The following is a 24,706-nucleotide window of genomic DNA, read 5'->3' as shown; positions in this document are numbered from 1 at the left end:
GACAGGGAGCTCGTCCTGCCTGAAGGATGCCGAGGTGGGAGCAGCATTCCAGCTAACACCTGCTGGCCACAGGAGAGGGACCCACCACCTCGGGGAGCTGCTGCACTCCAGGACTGCTCCGAGCCACCACAGACCCCAGCTGGGCTCGGGCTTTTCATCCAGAGATTTTGGCTTTTGATCCACAGGCTTTGGCTTGGCTGCTTCCCTCCATCAGGAAAGGAATAAACTCCCCAAGATGGTCAAGGTGGGTACAGCGCCCAAGGAACTGCCCCTCGTGTTTCTTCTTGCGGTTTATTTTGTGAATCTATACTATAAGTACAGGCTAAGTGAAAAATTGAATTTATACCAGACACACTTGGGCATGAACAGCTCGGATTGGGAGGAATTCTTGGACTGAGTAAAAAAAAATCTGTGCTAAAATCTCAGATTTTATGAAACTCTGAAGGTTAAAGGATAACACAGGTCATGCTTACAAGTGAGCAATAGATTCTACCAACTCCATCAATTTTCCTAATTTTTCTCTTCCATCTGCTATGTTCTCCCAGCAGAGAGTTGTTCCCTTTCTCTCCTGGTGCTCTATAGGGATTTGAAAAGCTGAACAGATTTTTTTGGGTGGGAGAGTTAAAGAGAAGAGAAGGAGGAGGAGGAGGAGGAGGAAGATGAAGAGAAAAAAATCCCAATAGATAAAACAGATTGTGAATCTTCAGCATGGCAGAAAAAAAATCAGAACTTGTAACAGGCATGCCCTGGCTCTGGGATGTGCATCACTGAGTAAAATCAAATGTTTGGGAACAGGATTTGGGTCTTTAAAGTCCTCAAACTGCTCAGCAGCTCTTTGCTTTCCCCTTCATCAAGAGACAATGCCAAGATTTAAATACTCCTTTAGTTACAGGACAGCTGAAGATGTCAGTTTTGAGCTCAGAACAGTGTTAAATAATAAGATACCCCGATTATTATTGATTTTCCTTGTTGTTTCCATTATTTGAGCTTGCTTTATGTTTTGGAGAGATCTCCCTTCATTGCTGTGAGATCTCACAGGAGGCCAAGCACCGGCAGAGCCCCTTTGTGCTTTGTCCCACCAGGGAAACATCCAGGGGGGGCTCTCCTGAACTCCTGGGGTTTAATCCATCAGGAAACCTCTGGAATGGGGTCACCCAGTGGCTCTCCCAAGGCCTGGCATGTCGTTTCCAGGATAATTTGGGGCTGCAGCGTTGTGATTAGGGAGCTGGCAAACCAGCACGAGAGGGAAGTTTGCCCTGCACACTGCGGAGTTAAGCCAGGCTTTGGAAACAGCACAACTCCCCAGTTATCACTGAAAGCAAAACATTCCCCGAGGTGCAGCAGCCTCCCTGGGTCAACAGCTTCCTGTGCCCGGTATTCCACTGGCAAAAAGAAGTGAACTGTTGGCTAAATCCCCGCCAGTTCTGAGCTCTGTGTGAGCAGAAACCGAGCAACTCCTCCTTGGCTCTCAGTCCGGTGTTTGCCTCTGTTCCCTGCTTCGATTCAGGCCAAATATATGTTTGTAAGTCTTAATTGTGATTTAAATCTTGAAGTTATGGGTCTGAAAGGCTCCAGGAACATGCAAGTTCTCAATGGAGAATTTTCCCCTCCCCTTTCCTTTCATGAATATTTTGCTTTTCCACTGATCTGTTCTTGGAGCTGATAAATAAATGAATGATTTTCACTGCTGAGGTCCTGGGCAGTACTTTCCTACACTTGTTTTAGATCATAAGTGTTGCACCTCCCTAAAGGGATCCCTGCAATTTGCACCTGATGAAGTCCTGACCACAGCCACAGTAACACAAACTGGGTGGATCTCTGGATAAGACAGAGAAAAACACCTTAAGCAGCCAGGAGAAAGGGACAGTAGACATCTGTAAGTTGTCTAAAAAAAAGTAGATCTGCCAAATTTTGACTTTTTTGTGGCCTTTTGCAGAAAAAGTCCGATGTTTACTCGGTTGAGATCTACGGGACAAAAGATCTGCAGAAAACAGAGATCGAAGATGAAGAGGAGAAGCACAAAGACTCAAAAGGCAACAAGAAGAAAAAGAAGGCAGAAGATCTTAAGAAAGAACTGGACCTGGTGAGTGTTGTTGTGACATTCTGTGAAACCCAGGGAATGTCCTGCACTGAAAATCCTGCCACAGGGAAGGATTTGCTCCCTCACACTCCTGGAGTGTGCCAGAAAAATGCTGTGCAAGATTAATACCTAAAATGAGAGGATGAGGCTGGTGTAATTAAGCCACCAATGGTACAGAACATTGTCTGCCCAAAAAGGATCCATTTCCCAGATGGAATCACTGCCATCAGTATTTCCTGACAACTTGCACAGCCAGCCAGGAATCAGAGGGAGAGGCAGAACCACGGCACTGTGCTCCAGAGGTTCCAGGGCTGAGAGCATTTCTCAGCTTTAAACACAGGGGGTTTTAACCCAAAGCAACTGCTCTGGCCTTCAAGAAACCCGTGTTTTCCTCCTGGCTCTCCACTGACCTGCTGGCTGCTCTTGGAAACGTTGCTTCCTCTCCACACATTCCAGTTTCCCAATCTGAAACATGAGGGTAATTATGCTGACCTCTTTTCGAGATTGCTGTGAGAGCAGCTCAGAGGAGAGGCTATTTACGGGCTGGATGGCATTTCAAAGCTCAGAGAACACCAAAATAAGACATTGATTCCATGATTTTCTCCTCCATTCACCCACCACGTTTCCAAGAGCTGCCCAGCAGCAGGTAAATATTTCTCAGCCCGTATTGTCTTTTGCCACCGGGGGATGCAACTCCACTCCCGTGTTTCTAAAGAGAAACCCAAGCACAGACAGCAGAATTGACTCACCCGAGTACCCATGAATCACTCTGAGAAAACAATTGGGAGATCTCTGAAATTCTTGGCTTCTAAATCCCGGTTCAGCACAAGATATAATTAGGCCAATGATACCACAGGGGTGGCACTGCAGGCCGAGGAGAGGAGCTCTGAGATTTCCCTCTCCCACACCCTTTTAAACTCAGAACCTGTTGCCTCTTTCCCCCAGAGTGAGGAGGATAATTCACATTCCCTGCCCTGGCAATCGAGGGCAGAGGTTGTTGTTGTCACACACACTCTGAGCCCTGCAGGGTGCAGAGAGAAATGATTTATCCCAAAGCAGCACAGCCCCTCGTGGCAAGCAGCAGAGACATGAGCACACCACCCTGTTCTTGTGACAGATTTGCTGGAGGAGGGAGCTATTTACAAAAGCACTCTGCAAACCAAAAGGAAAAAAAAATACCATCTTCCAGTGGAAGACATTTTGCTTCTCAATATGCAGATTTGTCTAATTAATGAAATTAATGTGTCACGCAAGCAACTTCATCCATGTTCCCAGATCCAGGCAATGTGGGAATAAAACTTTCAGCAGTCTGCTGCTCTGCTCACTGTGATTTTCTGTCTCCCGTGGAATGCAGGATGACCACAGGCTCAACACCTCGGAGCTGGAGAAGAAGTATGGCACCAGCATTGACAAAGTAAGTCCACGGGGCTTGGTTAAGGAACTGCCTCCATCAGGTGCCTCTGGCCTCCCCAGAGCTCCCCAGGAGCAGGGATTTGGTTTTAGAGGTGTGTGGGTGCCTGCACTGATGCTCCCAGCAAAGCCTAAACCAGCAAGCCAACGAGCACTGGCCTGGATTTAAGGTGGAGTTTCTCTCCAATCTGTAGAAGGCTGAGCTGCTGCTTTGAAATCAAAAATGGGACCTCAGGGGTTTGCACCAGGACCTCATTTTCTCTAAAGCTGTTCCCTGATCTTTTGGTTTCACCACAATTCACTTTCCACTGTAACAATTCTTAGCCAAAGACTGCACAGATTGAGCTGGTTCTGAAGGAAAAGCTAGATTTGAGAAACTACATCTGAGTCCCTTTGACACCTGACATTTGAATATCAAAGCGCTGAACGTGGCCAGAGCACAGACAAGAATTTCAAGAACCCCCTGAGCTACAAACACCTTGTGGAAACGCAGAAACGGCAGCAAAAGAATGTCAGCTGTTCCCTGGCCTTCCAAACACTTAGTGCAGGTATATTTGATTGATAGCCAACAGGATGGAAACTCCTGATGGATGTGGCCCCCAGATTCAGCCCTCCAGCAAAGAAATCGCTGTTTCTCCATAGCAGATAACTGACAGCAGAAATCCTTTCTGAAATCAGGAGGTTTGGAAATCAGAGCTGCAGCTTTAACAACCTTCAATGAAACAGCAGCACGTGAATTTTGTAAAAAAAAAAAAAAAAAAAAATCTGTTTTTTTTTTGGGATTTCATTGCAAACGTGTCCCCTCCTTCTGCAGGGTCTCTCAAGCGCGAGAGCAGCAGAGATTTTGGCTCGGGACGGCCCCAACGCTCTCACCCCTCCCAAAGCCACCCCCGAAATCGTCAAGTTCCTCAAGCAGATGATCGGGGGCTTCTCCATCCTGCTGTGGATCGGGGCCGGCTTCTCCTGGATCTCCTTCGGCATCCAGCTGGCGCAGGGGGTGGACTCAGCCTTCGACAACGTGAGTGGGTGATGAGTAACCGCTCCGCCGGGCTCGGGGCGATTTAAATACTACACGGTTACTCAGTAACTACAAGGAGGCCTCTCGTCGCCGGGGGACTCTCCTGCCGCCCGGCACTCCTGATAAAAGCTCCAACGCCACACGCTGAAAGAGTGCCTGGGCAAAGGTTTTATAACCGCTGGGCACGATCACAGTTCTGGAGTACTCTGAGAGCAGGAAAAGGTCTAAAGACTTTAGACTCTGGCTTTAGTTAGAGATTAAAGAGTCCCCCACTATTTCCCCTTTGAGTTATACTATTATTATTATTATTACACTCTAATTTGTTTATTATTATTATTATTACTATTATTAGTTCGTTACACTCTAATTTGTTCAGGATTGTGTCAGTTTAGAGAAGGATTTTAGATGGGAAAATTGCTATTAAACCCCCTTTTTTAATACACACACACACGCACACAAATAAAAGTTTTAATTGATCATTTGCAGGCCAACACCTGAAAGTTCTTTTCTTAAGAACTTTCTCTTCTTTTCTTTTCTGTTTTTTAACTTGGCCAACAGCTCATTTTAAAACAACACAGAACTCATTTATTCTAACAGAGGAACTGCTGAAAACTTGTCCTAAATTAACCAGATTATTTCTTTCATTGATCAGCTCTACCTCGGAGTGGTCCTGGCTCTGGTTGTCATCCTCACTGGCATCTTTGCCTACTATCAGGAAGCCAAAAGCACAAACATCATGGCCAGCTTCAGCAAGATGATCCCACAGGTGAGGACAGAGGCAAAAATTCATCCCAATAATGCACGAGGGAAACCCGGCAAGCCCAACTTGAATTAATCTCTTGGCAAATGACCCAGAGAAAAGTTCTGAATCACAAACCGTTTACTGCAAAGCACACGGTGGCAGCTTTGATGGATCTGTTGGTTGTAGGATGCACATCCTTGTTTTCCATCCAGCGCTGGGTCAGAGATCTCAGTGCCCAGTTCAAACCTGTCAAAGGGTGAAGTGTGCTGGGTTTCACACTGTGCACCCCACTGCTTTTACCCACAGACCTGATGTCAGGAGAGCACATTCCTGGAAGGCATTTCCCCGTCTCCGAGGCCACTTCCCATCTCATACCCCCCAAATTCCAGCCTGAGCAGTCCAGCTGGGTGTCAAATGCACTCACATTTCCTCTGCATCATCACCCTGCTCTGGATCTTTCCCAGAACAAAGGGGAGGATCTCAGTTTAGAGGGTGGCCCAAAGCTAATTTGTGTCCCATTTCTGTCTTGCAGCAAGCTCTTGTCCTCAGGGATGCCGAGAAGAAGGAGCTGCCAGCAGACCAGCTGGTGGTTGGTGACATCGTGGAGATCAAGGGTGGGGACAGGATCCCTGCAGACATCCGCCTCATCTTCACCCAGGGCTGCAAGGTAAACAGGGCTTGGGAGAGCAAAGGAAAGGGGGAAAACAGAGTTTGGAGTGGTGTATTGCATAGAAAGAACTTCAGAGGAATAATCACATAGAAATAATTTCTACACAGCTTATATGGGTTATTAGGATTTTGATTGGACATAATTAATGAAGTCAGAGAGCAGAAGCCTGGATGTCATGCTGGACTGGCACCTCCCTCCCTGAACATCCAAAAAGCCCATGCCAAGTTCTGACTCTGCTCTTTGCCAGGACAGGGCAGATGCACCAATACACAATTGAGAGTCTTCCACTGCAGGCAGATCCTCAAAACTGTGGAGTTTTCTCTGGCTGCTGCTGAAAATCCCACTGACAGACAGACAGAACTGAATTCCCACTGAAATGGGTTCTGCCAGGGACAGCAGCAGCTCAGAGAAGAGGCACTGAGAGATGTTGATGCCACTGTTTATGAAATAAGCTGCTGCCTCAGGTCCTGGCTGGCCACCACTGTGCACTGCTGACTTTAACCTGGGCCTGTCTCCGTTTCATTAAAGGTGGACAATTCTTCACTCACAGGGGAGTCGGAGCCTCAGTCCCGCTCCTGTGACTTCACCCACGAGAACCCCCTGGAGACCAGGAACATTGCCTTCTACTCCACCACCTGTGTGGAAGGTGAGCTGATCCTGAACCTGGGCATGGAAATCCCATTTCATCCTTTTCATCTGTTTCCCCACTGGCTCTAGACGTGTTTGTTATCCCATGTGCACCATGTGCACACCTTTACATCCTTTTAGCTTTTTTTCTAATTTTCTATTCAGCAACTTCAGGGGAACTGAATGTTTCTAATTTTTGTTATTTATCAGCGTACAGAGAGAAGGGCCCCCCAAAAGGCACCTGCACAGGTGCTGCTTGGTCCTGCCAACCCATTTGAGCAATTCTGCTCTGAGGAATTTCAGAGAGGTTCAATTGCTCACATGGATTTTGACCTGACCACCTTGGGGGTGGCCACACTTAGCATTTGTTCCAACACACGGCGTGGTTGTGGCTGCACCAATCAATGAATTGTTTTGGGTTTGAACTGACCAAGGTTTCCTTGCAGTTTTTCCATCAGTACCTGTTGGAATGTCAGGCTGTCGCAAAACACCCATCTTTTGGGAAACTCAAAAATGTCCATGTATCAGTAGACACCTTTTTAGGTGCAGTGTTTGCCTCCTTGCATGCAGGAGGGGGAGATCTTGGAACCCTGGGCACTGAGAATTCCAGGCTTTCTGTGCTCACAGGCACTGACCCCCAGGAAAACACTGCATTTGACCTGAGGCCTTGGAAAAGGTTCCCAAAATTGAGTGACAGCACTGGGATTCTGGGTGTGGGGTTTGGATAGAAGTGTGTGATGTCACAGGGTGGAAAACTTAGAGTTTAAGGGTTTAAAATATAGTAATATATATATATAAAGCAAGATGGAGATTTTAGGGTGGAGGCTGAGTCCCTCTTTTTCATCTTCTTCATGGCTCTGGGTGGTGTTTTGTAATTGGATAGAAAACTCCGCATTGTGGGCCACGGGTGGTTGGTTACTGGGTTAAAAGTCAAAATAATTCAGGTGTCATTTCTTAACTGGATAGTTTGTGCTTAAAAGCCTTGTAGAGAGATAGAGACAGAGCCATTTTTCACTTTGTTAGCCAGAATTCACAACTCGTGAGACTGTAATATAGATAAGAATTAATAAACATCTGAGTCTGAGCACGAAATCCATCTCTTGAGCATTTAATCTCGGCTCTAACAGAAGAAAAGAAAATTTAAAAAAACCCATATCTGAGTGTCTGTGTGGCCTGGAGGTGACAGCTTTTGCCCCTGCAGGCACTGCCACGGGCGTTGTCATCAACACCGGGGACCGCACCATCATCGGCCGCATCGCCTCGCTGGCCTCGGGCGTGGGCAACGAGAAGACGCCCATCGCCATCGAGATCGAGCACTTCGTGTACCTGGTGGCAGGAGTGGCCATCTCCATCGGGGTCCTCTTCTTCATCATCTCCGTGTCCATGCGCTACAAGATCCTGGACTCCATCATCTTCCTCATCGGCATCATCGTGGCGAACGTGCCCGAGGGGCTGCTGGCCACGGTGACGGTGAGTCTGTGCTGGGGGTCTCTGCTCGCCACTCCAGCCCTGGGCTGGGTTGGGTTTGGAGAGGGGAGGGTGTGGGTCTGAGAGATTTCAGCCTGCTAGCAGCTGCCAACTTGTTCCCAAGGAAAAATTTCCCAAGAAAGCTTCTTCTCAAAACAATCCTGGCAAACAACTCTCCTTTCTCAACACAGTCTTTCTCCAGGTGGTGTTTTGCTGTTTCTCTGGTTTAACCAATGGCATTAGAGAGGTGTCGTTCCTATTCACCAACCACGTTAAGTCTGCATGGGAACACCTTATAAAAAGTCATAAGAATTGAGACAATAGAGCCTTTTTCTATACTTTTGGCATTCTGAAATGTTTGGAGTCTTTCGTGTCCTATAGCGACAGGTGGGGGCTCTTATTCCAAGGATAAACCCTTTGTTTGGTGAATTCTGGTGGAACTGAGTCATTCATCTCAAACCCAGTTTTTGGGTTTAAGTTCAAGTGCTGCTCTGCCCTGATGGCAGCCGAGTACAATGACGTGGCTCATGTCCCCACCACTCATTGCCACTCGAGAGCGGGGACATTGTACCCTGAAAGTCACATGGGAACTCCACTTGTTAGCACATGCCCAACTCTAAAATCCCTGCCTGAGGAGCGGCACAGCTGCCAAGCACTGCTGGCTCCAAAGCACCCCAGCAGCAAACACTGATGGGAATCATTGAATTCATGGAGCTGGTGACCAGCAGCTCCCTGCCCGCCGCAGGTTCCTCCATCTCAAACAGCCTCTTGGCTGATAAGACATCCTTATCTCTATCAGCAGGTTCCTCTCAGCAGCAAATCCACCTGTGCTAGTTACAGCCAAACCTCAGGCTCTAAATTAAAAAAAAAAAAAAAAAAGGAGAAAGAAAAACGCACTGCAGCCAACAAAAACGAAAAAAATTTAAAATATTCTCCTAAAAAAACCCCAACCAAATAAACAATAAACGCCACAAACAATCTACCGGGGGAAGGTAATCTGGTTACACCTCTGTGTGACCACACCTTGGTGACAGCTGGACCCCTTCCCTCCTGCCAGGTGAGCCTGTCCCTGACGGCCAAGCGCATGGCCAAGAAGAACTGCCTGGTGAAGAACCTGGAGGCCGTGGAGACGCTGGGCTCCACCTCCATCATCTGCTCCGACAAGACAGGCACCCTCACCCAGAACAGGATGACTGTCGCCCACCTCTGGTTTGACAACCAGATCTACTCGGCCGACACCAGTGAAGATCAGACAAGTAAATGGGGAAATGGGGGGGTGGGATCACTTGGTGGGATACTTGGATCAGTCCTAGGATGTTCACTTTTGATGGCTCAATCAGACATATCTTCCTTCTACACATGGGAATCTCTCCTTAGCCACGTGGAAAGGTGAAAAAAAAAAGGATTCATATTGAATTCCACTCAAAGGAAGTAAACCTGGAGGAGGTTCTACACCAGAACCCTTTGCCAAGAGTGCATTTAGTAAGGAATTAAGCAGAGAAACATCACCCAAACCCTTTTGCCAGCACTGCTGGAGGGAAAATTTATATCAAATTTTTTTTCCATAAAAGAACCTGTCAAAAGAATGATATTTTTCTGCAAATAAGTCAGTTCTGTTTTTTCACTCTTAAGCTTGTCTCATGCAGCATGCTAAAGGATGCAATGTGTGTTTCGCTTCTCTCAGCCCAGCCCTTTGATCAGAGTTCCCCCTCATGGACGGCGTTATCCAAGATTGTCACTCTCTGCAACCGGGCGGAATTCCGGCCGGGACAGGAAAATCTCCCCATCATGAAGGTACTGCTGACTTCACACCAGCTTATCCCCCTTCCCCTGAACAGGCGATTTTCTCTGTTTGGTTTTAACAATCTCTGTTTTACTGCGCCAGCTTTTTAAGTTCTTACTGACAGTGGTTTTACTGCTGTACACTCACACAAAATTTAACACAGGATAAAAAAATCCAAGAGCATAGAAACTGTGATGATCCTGAATTGGAAGAGATTCACAATCCCAGCTCCTGGCCCCAAGAATCCCTGTGCCTGAATTGTCCAAACCCAACTGTGCCTGCCAGCAAAAAGGCAACCCAAGTTGCAGGAATAATAATTATTGCACTGTTAATTTATTATAGCAAAGGTAAATGTGCCTTAATTAATGTCTTTGCACATGACTGCTTGAAGGTAGTAAATTCTAGTGACTGGACTGCCAGAACAAATCTGTTTACTCATCAATGCAATCCTCAAATTAATTTGGGTTTGTGCCTCACCTCTATTGTGACCTAAGCGTGACCCCAAATCTGCTTTACAGCAGCCTCTCTTTCCTGAGGCTCAGTTCTAACTCCAAGAGCAAAGCAGACATCCTCAAATTCTATTTTAATATTTTTCCAGGATAACTTGGACATAAAAATGTAGATTCCTCATTGCTGGAGTGTGCAGCGCGTCATGGAATTGTGGAAAGACGAAAGTAAATTTTTTTTTTTTCCTTTGTGCCCACAGAGGGTGGTGGTTGGAGATGCCTCTGAAACAGCTCTGCTGAAATTCTCTGAAGTCATTCTGGGGGACGTGATGAGCATTAGAGCACAGAACCGGAAAGTGGCTGAAATCCCTTTCAACTCTACCAACAAATTCCAGGTGTGTTTCACGGGGTTTTTTTGGAAATTGTGCCAGATTGTTTCTCTCACTGGGCCTGGGTGACCTGGAAACCTTTAACGGGGTAATTCAGCAGCAGAGGAAATTCAAGTTACAATAAATACAGCTCATTCCATTTGACGGAAATTACGATTTCTTCATGGAAAAGAACATGAATCCCATGGAAAAAGTAGAAGCAAATGAGGAGAGTTTGAGCTCTTCCAACCCATTTCCTGTTTGTGGCACAGCTCTCCATCCATGAGACCGACGACCCCCACGACAAACGCTTCCTGCTGGTGATGAAAGGGGCCCCGGAGAGGATTTTGGAGAGGTGCAGCACCATCATGATCAACGGCAAGGAGGAGCCCCTGGACAGCGAGAAGGCAGAAGCTTTCCAGACAGCCTACATGGAGCTGGGGGGCATGGGGGAGAGAGTGCTGGGTGAGTGCAGCCTGGGGAGACGGGGTGAACACTGAAAATGGGGTTAAATCCACCTGTGAAACATGTGTAGTGGGGTTTAAAGTCTTGGCACATCCAGCATGCCTGGAAAAATGGTTAAATGCTGGAGTTCCACGGGCAAGAGCAAGCCCTGACGTTTTATCAAGCTCTCCTCTTCCTCTCACGTTTTCCCGCCCACCCCACCAACCTAAACATCTTTCCAGGTTTCTGCCACTTGTACCTGCCTGAGAACGAGTTTCCAGAGGGTTTCCAGTTCGACACAGACTCCATGAACTTCCCCACCTCCAACCTGTGCTTTGTGGGGCTGCTGTCCATGATTGACCCGCCCCGTTCCACCGTGCCTGACGCTGTCTCCAAGTGCCGCAGTGCTGGCATCAAGGTGAGGATTTTTACAGTGAAAAACACAGTGGGTCCACCACAGAAAAGCTCTTTATGGTTATTTTGGGGATTATTTAAAGTATTTAAAATCTAAGATCTTCCACCACATCGTCACTAATTGTCTTTCTAGCAACAACTACTGAAAATCTCAGCCTTAGTTAAGACCATCCTGTAATTTCAATTTAGAAAGTCCTCAGAGGCAAAACATTTTCATTTCAGTGGGAATCAGACTGCAGGAACTGCACAAAACCCTCAGGCCTGGGAACCCAACTTTGCAAAAGCTCAGATCCTCTCTCATCAGATCCGTATCTAGGATAGAGAGCCCACAGCAGCTGGAATTACTCCCTTGTAAACAGAGTAAGATGGTAGAAACCATTCTAGAGAAGGCATCAGGACACTGCTTTGAACGTTTATCCAAAGAAATCACTACTCTCAAAATTATTCAAGTAGAACCTGAAGCAGTAATTCCCCTAATTTCACTCACTGGGGCCCCACAAATAAACTCTCAGCCCTAAGCAGAGGTGAAATCTATCTAAATCTAGGAAAATCGTATTTGGAATTACAGATCTCAGACGAGATGAATCCCAGACCCCAACCCTGATGAATTTTTCTGTGGCCTGAAGCCAGATGTGGCAATTTTTCTTCAAGACAAGCAGGAAAAGGCTGTGCCCTATCTGTCAGGACACCTCAGTCACAAGGATCCATTTTAAGAAGCCGTACTCTAACAAACCCTCCCCACTGAGCATACCTAATATAGACCCTTATATAAAGGCTCCTTTCTTCTGCATTGTTCTAATCTGGCTGCCTGTGAGGAGCTCTTCCTCCAGAGCCCTGACAAAGCAGCTCAGTAAGGAGAGGGCGTCGATACAGAGCTGGGCAATTCCTGCCCCTAACCTCCCTTTGCTGTGCACACAGCACTGCTCTGATCCCCGAGTGCCTCCTGCCCCTCAGCAATGGACATTCCCCTGTCTGTCACTCCATGGTTCAGCCATTTGTCACTCACCTGTCCCTCCCTCAGGTCATTATGGTCACTGGAGACCACCCCATCACGGCCAAGGCCATCGCCAAGAGCGTGGGCATCATCTCAGCCACCAGTGAGACCGTGGAGGACATTGCCAAGCGCCTCAACATCCCCGTGGAGCAGGTCAACAGGAGGTGAGAGCCAGCAGAGCCTGGGCAGCGCCCCAGGATTCCTTTCCCTTCTCCCTCCACGGTGCTTTTCATTCTACATCCCCGCTACTTTCTGCTTTTTTTTATGAGACATTCCCACTCTTGAGTCATCTCCACTTCAATGTGTCCACTCGGTGGTTGGCATCTTCACTGCTCGGGAGGAAAATCTAGCAAATTAAACTCTGCAGATCATGTGGAAGTGGCTGTCGCTGCCTGTTTGACAAAATAAAGCAAAATTCAGTGTCACACGACCCAGTTTGGACCATCAGCCCAAACCCCTCCTTCACCCCTTCAATGTGGGAAAAAAAGAACATCACAAGGGAGGGATAAAAGCTCTTTGTAGAAGTGATGTCTTCTCCTGCCCTTCCCACTGAGAGGCCACTTTAAAATACATTTTCTGAAGCTTCAAATGAGATCCCTCTGCATCCGGGTGACTGTGATCCACTCCGGGTTTCTGCAGGGCCTTTTGTTCAGCTCCTGCTGATTAGCAACAAATGCCTCTGCGATAATTATAAATTATTATCAATGATTATCAATTATTATCTGTCACAATAGGACACAAAATAAAGATGTTTGACTCCAGTCAGGAGGCAGCAGAAATCAGAAGGTTTATTTACAATTCATTCAGCCCTTTTACAACACGCTGGGTTAAAAGTCACGTTATTGGTCCATAGGGCTGACACCTCTGCCATTGGCTCAGTAACAGAAATAGCAAACGACACCTGTTGTCATGGGAAAGGAATGTTGTTTACACAGGGTTGTTTTGGGAAAAAAAAAAAAAAAAAACTGTTGAAAAGTTTCCCTTGAGAAGAGCTCAGACTCAAAAAATTTCGGGTCCACAATTATCAATTTGCTGCTCTCCCCGCATCCAGCTGCACGCCCGTCCTACGAGTGCACCATTTTTACTTCTTCCATTCTGAAAACTCACCCCTCTTTGCCTGTGGGCTGCTGCAGGGAGGCCACGGCAGCCGTGGTGAACGGGATGGAGCTGAAGGACATGAGCTCGGAGCAGCTGGACGAGATCCTGCGCGGGCACTCCGAGATCGTCTTCGCCCGCACGTCACCCCAGCAGAAGCTGATCATCGTGGAGGGCTGTCAGAGACAGGTGAGGTGGCAAAGGTCACACACAGACAGAGGCTGGGAGCCAATTCCCAGTGCTCCCCAAGCTCTGTTTATACTCTTTCCCCCGTGCCAGGACATTATCTAACAGGTTGCCACAAATGCTGCCTGGACTCGGTCCAAGCTGCTCAAATTCCAGCTGCAGACACAGCTCCAGGTGGCAAAACGAGCTTTTCCCTGGGCTTGGAACTGGTAGCTGGGGCATGGATTGTCCCTGGCACTCTGAGAAGCACAAAAAGCCTCCTGTGCCCTGTTTGGGAGGGAGAAATCCCTCGGGAATTCTTTAAACCCAGATAAAAGCAACGGTGCTGCCACATCCTCCCCTCTTATCTCTTGTGGCTGCTCAGGCCATGTCCTCCTGCCCACAGGAATGTTTGGGAGTGGAATTGGTTGGTGGCAGTGCTGGGTGAACAGGTGAGCTCACAGCTCCTTCCCAGCCTGGATTATTTATGAATCTGAGGTATGAACCCCACGGAATGATTTATGTACCACCAAGCCTTATCTCTGTTACTTCCCAGGGCTGTAAATCAGGCACCAGGATTTAAAGAGAGCTTGTCCCATCCGTGGGCAATATTATGTAAAGCAGCCTGGAGTTCAGCCAGCACAGGAGGAAAAAAAAAAAAAAAAAAAAAGAAAAGACATTTACAGAGCTGTGTAAAAGATGAAAATTGCCATCAGAAGGCTCTCCACTCAAAAATGACATTTTTCAAGTAGATTTTGTGAATTAAAGCCACACTAGTGCTGTGCCTGGACTTCACAGAGAAGATGTGCCACAAGATATTATTTTATTTTTGTAGTCGTGCCAGCACTAGACTTCCCAATCAACATTATCAGCTCGTTGGGTTTAAACCTGGAGGGCTCTCCAGAGAGTAAAAAAAGAGATAATTTTTTTTCAACCTCACGTGGCTTTTATTTTTTGAATGGTCTCTGCCAGGCACACGGTGGGTAAACGTGTTCTGCAGTGCTCAGACTCCCACTCTCCCGGCAGATTTGGCTCTTTAGGGATGAAAAGGAACACCCTCCCCCTCCCAGGCTCCAGCTATGTTTAGTGCTCAGAGCTTATAAGCCCTTCTGTGCACGGCATTATTTATAGGTAGTGACACTGTGCTCAATCCCCCCGGGGACAGGAAATTCAGCGTTTTGTTAATCAGTTTTTGCCAGGCTTTGTCCCCACTCTGAACAACCCGCCTTGAACCAAGGCAGAAACTTCTGCATCAGCCAGAGCAGAGCCTGGAGCTGCAGGAGATGGCTCGGGGAGATAACAAAGAAGCTGAGTGGGATAATCAGAGTTTTCCATCTTTTGGATTAGTAGAGAAATCCCAGCACAGGCTGAGGATGGCCAGAAGCTGTTGGGATAGGATGAGGACGGGCTCTAACTCAGCAGTTACATAATTTATGATTCAGATGAAGCCTGGCTGCTTCTGTAGCACCTCATTAAGAAAATAGAGGACATTTTCTGTGTTAATCCAACCTCCCCCCAGATGTCAGAGGTGAACCTGGCTCTGCCCAAACAGAGATGGACCATGTACAGAGAGCAGACATCCAAATCTTAAATCCTCTTTGTACCCAGCTACCAGACTAATTGCATTTGAAATGCATCTAATTGAGATGTCCACCCTTTAGGGTGCAGTGAATCACGTCCCTGAATTTTCCAGGTCTCTGCTCTAAAGGGAACCACACAAAACTCTGGGGTTGCTCTCCCAACCCTGCCCGCCACCCTCCTGCTCCCTGGCTGTGTTTGATGTGGGTACAGAGAGGATTCAGAACTTCCCTAAAGCATTTTTCTGCTGGAAATGTAATGACTGATGACGGCAGGGCTCACCCTCTCCTCCCAAGCCCACGTGCGGATGCTTTTGTGTGTTCCAGGGAGCAGTGGTTGCCGTGACTGGAGATGGAGTCAATGACTCCCCTGCCCTAAAGAAAGCCGATATTGGGATTGCCATGGGGATTGCTGGCTCTGACGCCGCCAAAAACGCTGCTGATATGGTCCTGCTGGACGACAACTTTGCTTCCATTGTCACAGGAGTGGAGGAAGGTAAAGATAATGTTGCTTCCCACTTTTAGAAGCTGGAAGCTGCTGGCAGAGCCTTCTGATCTTTCCCTTCTCCCTTCTATTTCTGGATTTGATATTTGGGAAAGCTGGGAATTAATTCCATTTCTACACATGACAATCAGAGAATAAGGAAATCGTCTCCCTCTCTCACACACAATAAAGATTTGCTGTCTCTGTTTGATCGAGCTTCAGATAAAAGCACTTCTTGACTTGTTCCAGCACAGTTTGAAGCCTCAGAAAGATAGAAATTATCTTCTCCCCCTTTTCCCTCCATGATTCTCTCACACATCGCCCTCACTGCGCTCCACCTGTGACAGGAACACTCGTCCCACTCTTCTTTCACTGTAAAGAGCTTGTGGTTTCCAATACAACCACAGCGTTTTGGGGGACGGGACTTTTCCCCTCAAGCTGCCTTTTTGAAGGAACATTTTATTACACTTGAGTTTTCACAAGGCTCTGAGGGAGAGAAGCTTGAAAAAAAAAACAACAACGAAACCGAATTACAAAATGCACGAGGAAAAGTAGAAATAAGCAGTGGATGTTTTCGCTTCATTTAGTTAAATTTGAAGTTTGTTTTTTTTTCTGGAAAACCCAGATTAAAATTAAAAGTTAAAAATTCCCTTTGACAGAAGTGTTTTCCCTTCCCCCAGGCCGCCTGATCTTTGACAACCTGAAGAAAACCATTGCCTACACCCTGACCAAGAACATTGCTGAGCTCTGCCCCTTCCTCATCTACATCATTGCCAGCATCCCCATGCCCATCGGCACCATCACCATCCTCTTCATCGACCTGGGCACGGACATTGTGAGTTGGGAGCTGCAAAGTCATTTCCTGCTGGAATATCCTGCCAAGGCACAGCCAGGACAGGGAAATTGGTGCCTTTATCCCACAGCTGAGAAAGGCAGTGAAAAAAGGGATTAAAAAGCAGCCAGGTGGTGAGAAAGAAGAGCAGAAAACAACAGCAACCTGCAGGGGGGGGGAGGAGCAGAAAGGAAAGACTGATCTGATCCAGGCTAAAAGCTGCAGTGAGCAATTATCAGTGTGTTTTAATTGAGAGGTCGTTTCTGCAGTTACACCTGACATTCCATCCAGCCCAGCCCATCCTGAAACACCCTCAGATTTTAAATTATTGTTAATCCCCTCTAGCCTTTTGTATTGCTCACCAGATCCATGAGAGTTTCAGATTTCCCCCAAACCTTTTACACATTAATAGGAATTAATCCACACTGATCCTCCTCTCCTTCCCTCCAACATTCAGAATTCACTTGGGAACTGCAAATTGCTGCTAAACCTGGGAGGATCAGGCAAACGCTGCCGCCCAGCCCCTGAGGGTTTGTCTCTCTTGCAGATCCCCTCGGTGGCGTTGGCTTATGAGAAAGCTGAGAGTGACATCATGAACAGGAGGCCTCGGAACAAGAGGAAAGACCGGCTGGTGAACGAGCAGCTGGCTATCTACTCCTACCTGCAGATTGGTGCGTTGGCCTCCCAAACATTCTCTGGGGGCAGCAGAGCAAGGCAGAATCAAGCTGATTCTTTAAACCCTCCCTCAAAAAACCAAACCAAACAAAAAAAAAAAAACCCTCCAAAAAACCCCCCAAAACCAAAACAACAACAAAAAGAACCCACCAAAAAAAAACCCCTCACCCCCAAACAAACAAACAAACAAACAAACAAAAAATAAAAAAACAACAGCAACAACAGAAAAAAAAAGAAACAAAAAAACCCCCAAAGACCTACCCCTCCCAAAAGCCACCCCCAAAAAACCCCAAACCAACCCTCCCCCCAAAAAAAACAAAAAAAAGAAACCCCAACAAAACTGGGACCTGAAACTCAACCCCTTCCTCTGCAAACCCACCATTCCCCTCCTCTTGCTCATGATTCAGCAATAAAATGAGGTTTTATTTACAGAGAGGCAGAAATTCACAGCACCAAGAACTCTCAAAGTGCCTTTAGCGCGTTCCATACACCCATCACATCCCCCAGAGCTCCTGAATTTCTGTTCTTCCTCACCCCTGCCCCTTTGTCCCTGCAGGAATCATGCAGTCGGTGGGGGCCTTTGTCACCTATTTCACCGTCTATGCCGAGCAGGGGTTCCTCCCCTCCACGCTGCTGGGAGTGAGGGTGGACTGGGAGAGCAACGCCATCAACGACTTCGAGGATTCCTACGGACAGCAATGGGTAAAGCAGCCCTGAAAACCCCCTGCCCCGGCCCTCACCCACCTCCTTGCTTGAAAAAAGAAAGGGAGAGGGAATGCCAATGAGGTTTAAATGCAAATAGAGTTAGTTTTCATGGGTTAGTTTTCTTAAGGGCTTCCTGCCATGCGGATTTTTCATTCAGCCCCTGCTCTTTCATTCATGCTTCCACAATTTGCCACCTCAGCCTCTGCAGATGCACCTTCCTCTCTGGTCTGGATGTTTAAAGCCCTCAAAATCCGTCACCCCCATCCTCTCCCAGCCCTGCTGATGATGAGCACCTCTGCCAAGTCCTTTGCAGCCTCCCCCTCTCATTCCCCATCCCGCAGCATCACAAGGCACAGGAGGCATTGATAAACCCATACAAACACCCCTCACCCCCAGCTCGTGCTGCGGCCTCGTGACTCAGTCACGGAAATAAAGCCGGGCCCAAATCTGATCATTCTGTGCCTAAATCTGGAGTCACTCTGCGTTCGCACCTTGGGAACTGAAATAAACCTCCCATCGAGGCCTGCGGTGCCTGTGGGGGATGGCAGGGGCTGATTTAAAGCCTTTGGTGTTTCCTTGGCTCTGCAGACCAAGTACCAGCGCACGTACCTGCAGTGGACTGGCTACACGGCCTTCTTTGTCAGCATCACCATCCAGCAGGTGGCTGACCTGATCATCAGGAAAACCCGCAGGAATTCCATCTTCCGCCAGGGCCTCTTCAGGTGAGGTGTGCAGGTGCACAGCCCCAGGATGGTTTGGGATGGAAAGAACCCTAAATATCATTTCATCCCGCCCCTGCCATGGGCAGAGACACCTTCCACTGCTCCAGCCTGGCCTTGGGCACTTCCAGGGATTCACAGCTGCTCTGGGCGCCCTGTGCCAGGGCCTCACCTGGGAAGAGTTTCCCTCAGAGGGAAGAATTTTTTCCTATCTAATCTAAACCTGCAGCTCAGGTTAGACCTCCTGCTCTGTTCACTCAGTGATTTGGCCCTCTCACTTTCAGTCTTTGCACAGAGATTAAGTCTGGCCTCAAACAATCACAAATCTCAGGCAAATATTTTATTACACCTCCCCTTTTCTGCTTCAGGATAGGGATTTTCTTTAAAGACATTGTGCTGGTGATTCTGAAAATGCACCAGCTTAAAACCAACTCTCCATTCATTAAAATGTTGACTAGGAAAAAAAAAAAAAAAGAAAGGGAGTTTCTCTTCCAGATTACTTTCTGAACTCCTTATCAAGAGATAGCAAATCTGGATTTCTCTGACATAACTTGAGGCTGTGAGAACAACACAACTCTCCCAGCCAGGCCCTCTGCAAACCACCCTGCACCCTCCAGCCCCGGGAGAATTCCAAATATCAGCCGGGACAGAGGCCAGCAGCAGAGCTGCCATTCGCTCCCCGGGGTTTCTGATAGCACAGCGATTTGTTTTCCATCCTTTATCTGCGGGTCCAGGGCCTACACCTATGTGTGCTTCCTCCTGGCATTAACACCTGAGTCACCCCGAGCACTACACCAGCCTGGAGGAGCTGCTGCTGGCTGTGATCCCACAGCTGGATTTGGGCTGGGAGTGCTGCCAGGAAAGGCAGGAGCGCTGGGGATACGAGGCAGAGCTGCCCGTGTGTGTGCAGAGCTCACCTGGGGCAGGGATTGAGGGAATCCAGAAGGCTCCTGAAGGCGCAGAGGGGTTTAACTCTGGGGTTAACTCTCTCATGGTTGAGCTCTCTCAGGGTTTGACTCTTCCTCTCTGCTCTTCCTGCAGGAACAAAGTCATCTGGGTGGGGATATTTTCCCAGATAGGGATCGCTTTGATTCTCACCTACGGCCTTGGACATGTCACAGCCCTGAACTTCACCCCACTCAGGTGAGTTCTGGTGCCACTGAGCTTCCCCTGCCCTCCTGGTGGACACAGAGCAGGAGCCTGTGCAGCACCACTGCAGGATAAATGCTTTTATAAAAGTCATTATATTCATCACTATTTCTTGGCCAAAAAGGCCATTGTTGCCATAATTTCCACATTATCCTCCTAGATTCCCTGCTGAGGATCCACAAATCTCCTTGTGCAAAACCAACATTTAAATATTTCCTCCGGCATCTCCAATGTTTTGTTGAGCAGAGACAGCATTTAACTTTCATTTTAAATAGAGCAGGCAAGTGATTTACTGCTGTGATAACACCAGGCAAAGTTTCCTCCTGAGCAGGACCTGGAATTAATTAATCCAGAAACTACTTAAGACTGGGAGGCTTTACACGCACATCATCAATTTGAGAGATTAATTAAGACAAAGAGGGGGCAGATTTGTTTTAGTAGCATTAAATAGCACAGACAGACACCCCAGAACTGCAGCTGAGTTGTTTTCAGACGTTTCTGAACAAGATCTTTTTGCCCCCACCCCCAGGTTCCAGTACTGGTTTGTGGCTGTGCCTTTTGCCATCCTGATTTGGGTCTACGATGAAATCCGAAAGCTGCTCATCAGGAGATACCCAGGAAGTGAGTGCATTCCTTGCTCTAATTCAATTTTAATGTAATATTTAATTTCATGTAATAATTTAATTTAATTTAATTTCTATTCCTACCCTTTCACTCCCACCCCCAGCTCAGCTGCCACTTGCAGGTGGCTGCTGAAAAACCAACCTTTGTTTTCTTTTTTTTCAATGATCACTTTTCCTTTTTTTGAGCAAAAACCCCCTATTTTTAAACTTATTTATTTATTTATTTATTTTAAATTATTATCCCCTTCCTCCTCCTGCAGGTTGGTGGGACAAGAACATGTATTACTGAACTGTCCTGAGCACAGGAGAGCTCCCTCCCCACCTGGCCCAGCCTCTGCTGCTTTCAAGTCCTGTCTGTGCAATATCCAGCCTGGATCCACCCCGTGCTGGGGTGAAGAGATTTCATGAATTCAATGAAGAAATAAGGACTTTAGAGGCTGAGAAATTACCTCCCACTGTACTGTAAAGCCTGGAAATTGAAATGCTACCTAGTTTTGTAACTACCACGATTTTGCCTCGTTCCGAGATGGAGTTGGAGAGCACTCCGAGAGGAAAACAATCCAAAGACAGGAATACCACACAATCCAAGGCATTAATTTGCACTGAAGGTGTTTGTTTGCTGATTTTTGTGCTGGTGGAACTGAACTCCAAGGGAGTGCATACCTAGATCTCTTTTACCTTGCCACGGGTAATTGTGCTGTATAGGAATAATTTGATAATAAAATAGTGGGTTTTTTTTTTCCAGAAAATTGTTCTCTGTCTTTCTTTTTTACAAAGATTGAGAGAAACTGAGTGGAGCACTCACAGAGGAAAGAAGTGCAGCCCTGCTTTTTTTTTTACCCCCATTAACAGACCAACCATTTGATCCATTCTGATCAAGGTGTCCTGAAAACCAAGCCACAACCAAAAAAGACTTGGACGTTTTGAGATCCCAGACTCAGTGCTTACTCCCCAAAGGTGACAATCTCGGGGGCAAAATAGATATTAGAGCCATTAATTCTAGGATTAGTTAGGCACAGGTAAAATTCTTTTTGAAACCAGGCTTATACGGTCACTTTAGCAAGAACTGTAGGTCCCACTTCTTGTGTAGACAAACGATTTTCCAATTTTAACGCAAAAAACCATATATTTCATTGATTTTGATCTTTGACTTGATTGATACTGATATTGAGTTAATATTTCACTTTTAAATACGAGCTTAGACAAGTTTTAGAAAAGAAACGGGGCAAGAGGAGAACTCCTGTTGCAGGAAAGAGAAATTATCCAGGCAAGAGCTGAGGAAAGGGAAAGAGAGAGATGCTTCCCAACCTAAAGCCATTCCCAAAAGTCCCCGCCCTTCCCTGCTAGGCGACAATTTGCATTTTGCAACCTTCTTTCCCTTAAAACCCCAGTCAGGTGTTCATCAACGCCAATTAATGCACCCAATTAATTACCCCCAGTGTCAATCATCCCTGTATCAAGCATCCTGAGTATCAATCATCCCGAGTATCAATCACCCCGGTATCAGTCATCCCGCTATCAATCATCCCGGCTATCAGCGCTTTTCCCGGAGGGAGGCGAAGAAGAGGAGCTACCAAGGAAGGAGGAAGAACGGCAGAGAACGAGCCTGGAAAACAACGGGGCGTGTCCGTACACAAATTCCAGATAAAGGCGCTGTTATCTCCGCTCCAGCAGCGGGGCCGAGCCGCCAGCCTGACTCATTTCACACCTCGGCACCTGCCAGCAGCCAGCGCCGATTGGTTTTATCTCCCGGTTAAATGATAGGAGAGATAGGAGAGGAACTGCAGCACCTGCGGCCGGGCCAAAATTCCTGTTCCAACAGGGGCGGGAAGAGGAAAGGAAAAGAGGAAATATAGATTGGATATTAGGAAAAAAGCTTTTCACGGAAAGAATGATAAAGTACTGGAATGGTGGTGAATTATTAAAAAAATATGAATATCGATCTAATGCCGATATCCAACTATGACGGACAAAAGACTCTCTAACAGTTTAAAGTTAGAAAGTGTGTGTTTATTACGACGCCGGGCAGCATGCGGGATAGCTCCCAAACACACGCGCGCTCACAGAAGATCACAGGGTCTTTTTATGTACAGAAGTATTGAATACCCCAAACACAAATGTATATTTATGACTTTAGTACATTCCATTCCCCGCCTCGTATGGTAATTAGCCAAAAGCTATTAAGCATGCGTGGTTTGTTCTTTGAAATGGGTCGGTGGTCTTTTTTATGGGGCGGGGTCTCAAGATGATGAAGTAAGTGAATCTTCTTCGCTTTGACTTTTTAACCTTTTAGTGTTGCGTGACAACTGAATCCTGTTTTCCCAGGAGTATTTGATTTATGATTTCATTGTCCTTCTTGAAGCCCATTGATTAGTCAGAACACACAAACATAAGCTGACAGGCCTCATGATTTATCAGTTCCTTAAATCCGGCTTCTGCTTATCAAAAGGGAAGTCTATCTGTCTTACCTCAGCAATATCTAGTTTAACTGAAGTCTTTAATTCTTCAAAATTAATGTTTCAGTGGAGTCACCATCCCTGGATGTGTTTAAGGACAGACTGGATGTGGCACTCGGTGCCAGGGTTTAGCTGAGGTGTCAGGGCTGGGTTGGACTCAATGATCTTGGAGGTCTCTTCCAACCTGGTGATTCTGTGAAATTCAGGGATTCTGTGAAATTCAGGGATTCTGTGACTCTGTGATTCTGCGAAATTCGGTGTGAGAACTTCACAGAATCCCCAAAATTCGGTGGGAGAATTTGCTGCACAGAGCCAGGAGAGAACGCAGCTGCATTTGGTTTATTTCTCAAACAAAGCACGTTGTCTTGAAACGACTCGTGGGAAAGATGCCTGGAGAGGTTTTGTGGGATGCCCCTGGAGAGGTTGTGTGGAGTATCCAAGATTAAAAGCACGGTGGCTGCTCTGCAAAATCATCTCTGGAGTAAAAATCTATTTTTTCTCCGATTGCTGAAGACCAAATCTACAAAGAATTCTCACAAAAAGGGACTTTCTCTTGTTGTGCTCCATCTCCTGGCAGTTACCACCTCATAAACACATCCCTGGGGACGGACAGGAGGGGTTTGGCTCCTGCTTTTCTTCCTGGCTCTCCCGCTGTCACCTGGATAAAACCTCAGCACTGCTGGCTGCAGCCACAGCCAACAGATTTCGCTGCCAAAACTAAAGAAAAAAAAAACAACAAACCCAACATAATCAGGAGGTTCTATCTATCCACAGGACAAAGCCACAGAGCCACAGGAAAAAGCCACAGAGCCACAGGAAAGGGATTTCCCAGGATTTCACGGCCAAGGGACAGCCTGTAACACTGGAAATAATCTGGCTTCATCGTTGTATTTCCAGGAATATTCTTTTAAACACCACAAATCATTCGGCCCCTGGGAAATGCAGCATCAGGGGGAACTTTGGCTGCTCTGGGCTTGGGGAAGAGTCATATAAAGAAACAGGAAGAAACAAAGCAATGCAAGCTGGAAAAAAACTCAGCAGCAGAAGAGGTGGGGGTAAAGAAATGAAATTTTGAGAAGGAAAACTTAAAAAGCTGGATGTGATCCATCCATTTAAATACCAACATGTTCCTGAGAGGAGAGCAAAAGAATTCTGTCTCTTGTCATGGCAACTGGGAAGTGACACATGAGTGTTTCTGTGCAAGGGTGTGGGGAAGAACTGCAGCTTCCCATTTCCCATATCTAGAATGAGAATTCCCATTTTCTAAGGGGGAAAACACACTTAGAAGATCAGTAACATTAAAAAAACCCTAAAAAACAGTAATAAAAGGCATCTGGTTATCTGGAGCAGACACCTCAACCCCAGCAAATGCTTCTGGAACAGTCTGTACCTGTAGGGTCGGTTTTGTTTTTAACAAGGACTGACGACAGATGCTCCTTTGTGTTTCAGATGTCTCTTTGTCACAGCTCTCTTCAAAGGCTGAGAGAGATCTGTGTTCACCCCGAGAGCTCTGGAGCTTGGCTGCCCGTGACTCAGTCCCACCAATATCTCCCCGAGATGACAAAATGTTCTTTGCCATCTGCTTTACCCTATCCACGCCTGAGCAGAAAGCTCGGATCAGAGGTTTGCAAAGAAATCAGAATATTTACGTCATCTTCAACAAGGGCAGAGCCCGTCAACGCCTCAAGACAGATTGGCTGTCTCTAAATATCAAAGACTTTCCAGAGTTACAAAAGGAGAATGGACAGAAAGGAACTTCCTGG

At 46.9% G+C, this 24,706-nt stretch overlaps 1 protein-coding gene across 1 annotated transcript; it reads left to right on the top strand.

The window, feature by feature from the left end:
• Positions 1 to 21,236, top strand: ATP12A (ATPase H+/K+ transporting non-gastric alpha2 subunit). Its single transcript, XM_066203367.1, has 23 exons — positions 1 to 244; positions 1,937 to 2,083; positions 3,435 to 3,494; positions 4,305 to 4,508; positions 5,161 to 5,274; positions 5,783 to 5,917; positions 6,449 to 6,566; positions 7,749 to 8,017; positions 9,072 to 9,270; positions 9,699 to 9,808; positions 10,504 to 10,638; positions 10,884 to 11,076; positions 11,298 to 11,473; positions 12,491 to 12,627; positions 13,597 to 13,747; positions 15,628 to 15,796; positions 16,465 to 16,619; positions 17,164 to 17,287; positions 17,848 to 17,993; positions 18,585 to 18,718; positions 19,757 to 19,858; positions 20,394 to 20,485; positions 20,748 to 21,236. Exons 1-23 carry the CDS (start codon positions 236 to 238, stop codon positions 20,774 to 20,776), a joined length of 3,108 nt encoding a protein of 1,035 aa, XP_066059464.1. The 5' UTR covers positions 1 to 235; the 3' UTR covers positions 20,777 to 21,236.
• Positions 21,237 to 24,706: the final 3,470 nt, after the last annotated feature.

Source organism: Chamaea fasciata, unplaced genomic scaffold (genome assembly GCF_029207755.1).
Source record: "Chamaea fasciata isolate MVZ Bird 193981 ecotype frontalis unplaced genomic scaffold, bChaFas1.0.hap1 SCAF_24, whole genome shotgun sequence".
Classification (NCBI taxonomy): domain Eukaryota; kingdom Metazoa; phylum Chordata; class Aves; order Passeriformes; family Sylviidae; genus Chamaea; species Chamaea fasciata.
This window is presented reverse-complemented; position numbering and strand designations above follow the sequence as displayed.

What these genes read in the sequence shown, in the direction of transcription:
- ATP12A (XM_066203367.1), top strand. An exon ending in TGGACTCAGCCTTCGACAAC is followed by an intron (nt 4,509 to 5,160) that starts GTGAGTGGGTGA and finishes TTCATTGATCAG; the next exon opens with CTCTACCTCGGAGTGGTCCT. An exon ending in CTGAACTTCACCCCACTCAG is followed by an intron (nt 19,859 to 20,393) that starts GTGAGTTCTGGT and finishes CCCCACCCCCAG; the next exon opens with GTTCCAGTACTGGTTTGTGG.